The sequence below is a fragment of the Emys orbicularis genome, chromosome 11, assembly GCF_028017835.1.
Source record: "Emys orbicularis isolate rEmyOrb1 chromosome 11, rEmyOrb1.hap1, whole genome shotgun sequence".
Classification (NCBI taxonomy): Eukaryota; Metazoa; Chordata; order Testudines; family Emydidae; genus Emys; species Emys orbicularis.
Window position 1 is genome coordinate 43,961,986 of NC_088693.1, and position 5,599 is coordinate 43,967,584.

At 38.7% G+C, this 5,599-nt stretch overlaps 1 protein-coding gene across 1 annotated transcript; it reads right to left on the reverse strand.

Moving 5' to 3' along the window:
• Positions 1-464: 464 nt before the first annotated feature.
• Positions 465-3,148, reverse strand: LOC135885294 (cytochrome c, testis-specific). The gene is made up of 2 exons (XM_065412948.1): positions 2,968-3,148; positions 465-613 (listed from the first exon to the last, which is right to left on the reverse strand). Exons 1-2 carry the CDS (start codon positions 3,134-3,136, stop codon positions 465-467), a joined length of 318 nt encoding a protein of 105 aa, XP_065269020.1. The 5' UTR covers positions 3,137-3,148.
• Positions 3,149-5,599: the final 2,451 nt, after the last annotated feature.

Consider the following 5,599-nt stretch of genomic DNA (forward strand, 5'->3'; position numbering starts at 1 on the left):
ACTGATTTTGTTGAGAATTTTGCCTAAGTAAAATCTTCAAGGAAGAAGCATTAGGGTCCATTGCTACAACCACTTACACTTGTGAGTAACTGTACTAACTTGAACAGTCACATCGATTTCAATGTAAAGTTATGTGTGTGTATAATTCCAGATATATACCAGTATATGCAGGACTGGACCCTTCAGTTGGAAGCTCCTTGGAAAAGGGAACAATATTTTTCTTTTGAAATGTCTGTACAGGGCCATGCCCACCTTTACCATCATAGAAATAGTTTACATAGTGCTCACCCTTATTTTGTTTTGGTAGTAGGCTTAGCAAAAATCAAATAAAGACTGATATTTTCAGATGCTAAGACCAGTACCTAATAAACAAATATTAACAGACTACTGAAACATGAATACTGATACAAGAGAGATTCAAATTTTGAAACACTTTCTGACATCACAGTAATTGTAAGAACACTTCATGAAGAGGTTGCCTTTTTCAAGTATGCAATAACATCTGCTCTCTCATTCTTCTTTTTAATGCCAGCAAAAATCATTTTAGTTCCAGGAATATATTTCTTAGGGTTCTCCAAATACTCCATCAGTGTATTTTCATTCCACACAACACCTGGAAAGTTTAGACAATAATGATGAATTGCTTACATTTTATTAATGTCCTACCACTTGACTCCACATATAGCTAAGCATATCAAGCATATTCACGATCTCAAAATCTAGGGTATGCAGCTCTGAAAGTAAGCTACTCAGTTTATGTCCTAAATTCCAAAGGAGGGAAAAAAGAATGAGAATGAATGATAAATTAAATCCAGTTTTCATTATTGCTTGAACACATTTCACATTAAACACACAACTGGTACATACTGTATTTACTTTTGACTCATTTTAATAATCCAGATTATATTGAGCATCTTGGAAAGATTAATGTTTAAAGCCAGTTCAGCTAAACGGAACACTTTTGAATAATGTTTGCTACTTTTAATCTATACAAATATCTTCATCATTCAAGTGCCAGTGAGACCATGCTTTCCAGTAATGTATTCAGACTTGTGTTTTAAATCAATGTGATCTTTACTTAGGGTTGAGCAAGCTCTCTTTTGAATCCTGAGATTGTCCATTTATTGGCAAAAGTGTTCACAGAAACTGTTGATTATACACAATGGTTATAAATTTTGCCAGCTCTTTAAAGCATTTCCCTCTGCCAAGTCAGCAGCACCTCCATCTTTTTCAGATGATATGTAAACAGTTAGCTTTAGTTATTGTCTGTCTCTCCTAGATATTGGGAGAGCACAGGGAAAGCTACTTGTAATTCTGTTAAAAAGATGTAAAGCTGATTATCTGCATACTGACACTCTAGCTCACACTGTATTTCCTCCCACAGTAGGTTCATAAATGTTGAACATGAAGGGTGGCAATAGAGGACCTTCAGAAAGAAACCGCAGTTTCACTGCTACTTTCTGGAATTTCTCTAACAGGAACAGGTGTGTAAAAGGGTGGCCCACCCCTTTAAAGGCCAGGAAGCCTGGGGCAGCCAGCCCTCTTCAGTCAGCTCTCCTGGGCCATAATTAACTCCAGTTTAACCAGAAGAGACAGGACTAAATGGGGTCAGGTGATAGCCCAAAACTGGGCCTCATAAGGGCTGAGAAAACTCCTAAAGGAGGACTACATGGAATAAGATAGGTTCTTGTGGAAGGCTCTGCGACCATGAAAGGACTCCAGGGAAGGTATCAGAAAGACTTAAAGGTAGATGAGAGGGGCTGGGAAGTGAACATGGAGGCTGGGCTGATGAGAAGCCTAAGCAGGATGGAAGAACCTTTTGTTTGTGTAAACTCTTGTTTTGGACTTTTGTTACCTTGGCAGAGTCTGGACTAGATATGATAAGTTGTACTGAAACAGGCTCAAAGATATAATCAACAGGAGTGCTGGAGGTGAACCCCTGTAGTGCCATAGTCTAATGCCAAAGAGTGCTAGAGCAGGGAATGGAACCACTTACAAGATGAAACAGTTTCAGTGTTAGCTTCCACCTTTAATTCTCATGGGCATATCAATGACAGATTATGGTCAACAGTAGTGAAGGCTACTGAAAGATTAGTAATATCAGCACCACTTATGTCTGACCTCTGTGTTCAGGAGATAAATTGACCAATATGGTTGATGTATTAAGTAGTAGTCTAAAGTACATTTAGATATCCTGTTGATGGCTTACTTGTAATAATCACTTGCACTATTAGTTCACACGAGCACTTTTAGAACAGACACTAACAATGAAATACATGATTTCTTTGTAGGAATGGATCCCTTTCTATAAATAAGGTCCCAGTATAAGACTAAATGCCCTCCCCCTCGCCCTGGCGAGATCCCAGTAAAACTGAAGAGTCAAGGAATTCCAAAAGGTTTTAAATAACTTAAACTAAGAATAATATTTGCAATTAATACCTTGACCCAAATAAACCCAAAATGAACAACATTGTATCTAATTATGTAACAATACTTTTAAACACCTCTTTACTTTCACAATCATCTGTATTAAAACAGTGCACGTGGACACGTCCGCATATAATAATCCGAGAGCTAAAATTAGTCCAGTGCCAATAAGTAAAGAGACCATACACCAATGCAATGCCAGTAGAGAGCAGTGACCAACTGAAGCAAGATCAGACTAAAGGATCAACATCACTCCAAGAAATAGGGACTGTCAGAAAGCAGATTTTAATGTAAAATCCTGGAAAGGATGTAAATAGCCAGATATCAAAAAACAGATGTGCTGGAAGAAGATACTAAAATCTCAGTTAAAAAGCACTTTGTTTCTGAAGATGTGGTTCAGGTTCATCTTGCAATACTGTCATTTAAAAGCTATGAGGGTAGTTTTGTAAAGATTTTTAAGATATAGCAAGAATGGAATTAATTTTGCTTCTTTATGCTTCCAGTCCTGCACCTCACCCCATGTCACCCTTTTGTTTTTACCTTTGTTCTTGTTTGAATCTGAGTAAGAGAATCCTGCAGCTTGTCCTGTTTTGCGACCAAACAGACCCCAAAGATTCGGGCCAGTCTTGTGCGGCCCCCCTTTTTCAACTGTGTGGCACTGAGAGCATTTCTGAACAAAGAGCTTCTTGCCTTTTTCAGCATCACCCATTTTGGTCTATGACAAAGCAAAATAGAAAAATGAAATTGTACAATATTTTTGAAAAGATTACAAAGATTACCCTTTTGGTTACATTTACCATCATTGCCCTACTTTTACTTCTGTCTAGCAAAGTAGGAGAGAAAAGATGAAAAATTTTGAAAGTCCTTTATGTCATTTGCCCATTCTGTGAACAGGTTTGGTTTAAAAAAAATGTTTTTTTAAATAAACTCTAGTATAGCCAGCTAAAACCATTACAGCTGAGATTCTGTGCTACTGCTCTTCAAGGTGCAACACAAAACTTGCAGCCCAGAAGTAAGGAGGCTAAGGTGACTCTAAGACACTTCTTAGTACCCTCCTAAATCTTGGCAGCTCTGGGTAATTTAGACGACCCTAGGGTCAAAGTTCTGCCCAAAATATCTGCAGTACTGTGGCCCACTGCTGACGCATCCCTCCCATCCCAGCATACCTCTTACACCAGGGTTCTTGGAAGACCGCTTTACAACTACACCTCTACCCCAATATAACGCGACCTGATATAACACGAATTCGGATAGAACGTGGTAAAGCAGTGCTCCTGGGGGGGGCTGCGCACTCCGGTGGATCAAAGCAAGTTCGATATAATGTGGTTTCACTTATAACGCGGTAAGACTTTTTGGCTCCCGAAGACAGCGTTATATCGAGGTAGAGGTGTATCTCCACTGTGCCTGCCCAAGAATCTTCCCCTAGCTGGAGCCTTGTTACACCAATATAGACAGCTTACCTGACAAAGAGCACAAAGAGGGGTTGAAGATCTCAACCAATGTTTCCTAATCTTTCACAAACTCAATGACCACAAATACTGAATGAATAACCTAATTAGTAGCATCTGTAGGTTAACTGATGTCACCTACAATCGAAACATTCCCTTTATATAATTTTTTTTAAGGATTTCCTTCTAAATGACAAAGGTCTCAAGACTGATGCTTCTGGTATTAAAATGGCCAAAACAGAACATTTTTACTGTAGGTACAGAGACTGTGTACCACCTTTAACTAGCCCATATAGTGAGAACCTTTCACCCAACAATGGTTGAAAGTTGTTTTTTTTTTTTCTAAAATAGACTGGATCTATAAGGAAACCACACAGAGGTGACACATATTCAGCAGAGTATACGAGAGAATTTACATAAAACATGGCAACTGTGTTAGAAATAAAAGGGGCAAGAAACCTCCCCCAGACCACTGTCCCCCTGAAACTTCCAGAAATCTGCCTGTGGGGGGGGGGGGGGGGAAACCTCTCACCTTCTGATGCTGCAGGGAGATGCCCCATTTGTAAACCAACCTCTGTAACAGAATCACAGATTGATCCAATTGCTAGGGTGACCAGACAACAAGTGTGAAAAATCGGGACGGGGGTGGGGGGTAATAGGAGCCTATATAAGAAAAAGACCCCAAAATCAGGACTGTCCCTATAAAATCGGAACATCTGGTCACCCTACCAATTGCCCACAAAAAATACCCTACTTGACTGGATTTTAGGGATTAGTTTCATTCAGTTTGTTCTGACCTCTTCTATTCGAGACTTTGGCAGATATTTACACAGGGACATCCTATCTCAAGTTACAGAAATATATCCTCTAGTAGTGTAGACTTACCCAGCAATCTGAGCAGCTGCCTAGAAAACCTCTCAATCTGATAAGTGGCAGAGTCACAGCTGCCTTCCACTGGAAGAATACCACCCAACTGTTCATATACATATCCTTTGTGCAACACAAACTCCACATCCAAGTGGATAAAAGAGCACAAATATTGATACAGGTACTGCCACGCATAGAAGAATATGCCTTAACTCTGGCCAGGACTGGAGTTGTTTCCAGGAATTCTTATGAATCGATAAAGCACTAGATGGGGCATTAGCTGGTGTCTGCTACAGACCACCAAATCACACTAGGAAACGGTGACAAGTACGGTATGTAAGGAGACAATCTATAATGTGTAGGGGGGGAAAAGCTGTTTGATCATGTGGGATTCCAGTTTGAATGACACATGCTGGAGGTCTAATTGTGCCAGTACTAACACATGCTTGGAATTTCTAAGTATTATATCAACTCAAAAAATGTTGCATCCAACCCAGGGGATAATCAATATTAGATCTCATCTTGACGGATAAAGAATCAGAGCTAAAAATTAATGGTAACTTAGGCACAAGTGTTCATGACTTGATCATATTTATTGTGCAAACAGAATAAAGTCCAGAACAATTTTATTTTTATATATATATATATATATATATATATATATATATATATATATATATATATATATATATATATATATATATATATATATAAAATTTGGTGCTTTAAGAGAAACAATTTCACAAAGCTGAAAACAATTATCACCCGGAATAATTTAATCAGAAAAATATGACTGGGAATTGTTTAAGCACACTTTACTACAGGGGTAGGCAACCTATGGCACGTGTGCCAAAGGT

Coding starts and splice junctions, on each gene's coding strand:
- LOC135885294 (XM_065412948.1), bottom strand. CDS start 3,136: ATGGGTGATGCTGAAAAAGGCAAGAAGCTCTTTGTTCAGAAATGCTCT. Junction 614..2,967: donor AGATTCAAACAAGAACAAAG/GTAAAAACAAAA, acceptor TAAACTTTCCAG/GTGTTGTGTGGAATGAAAAT.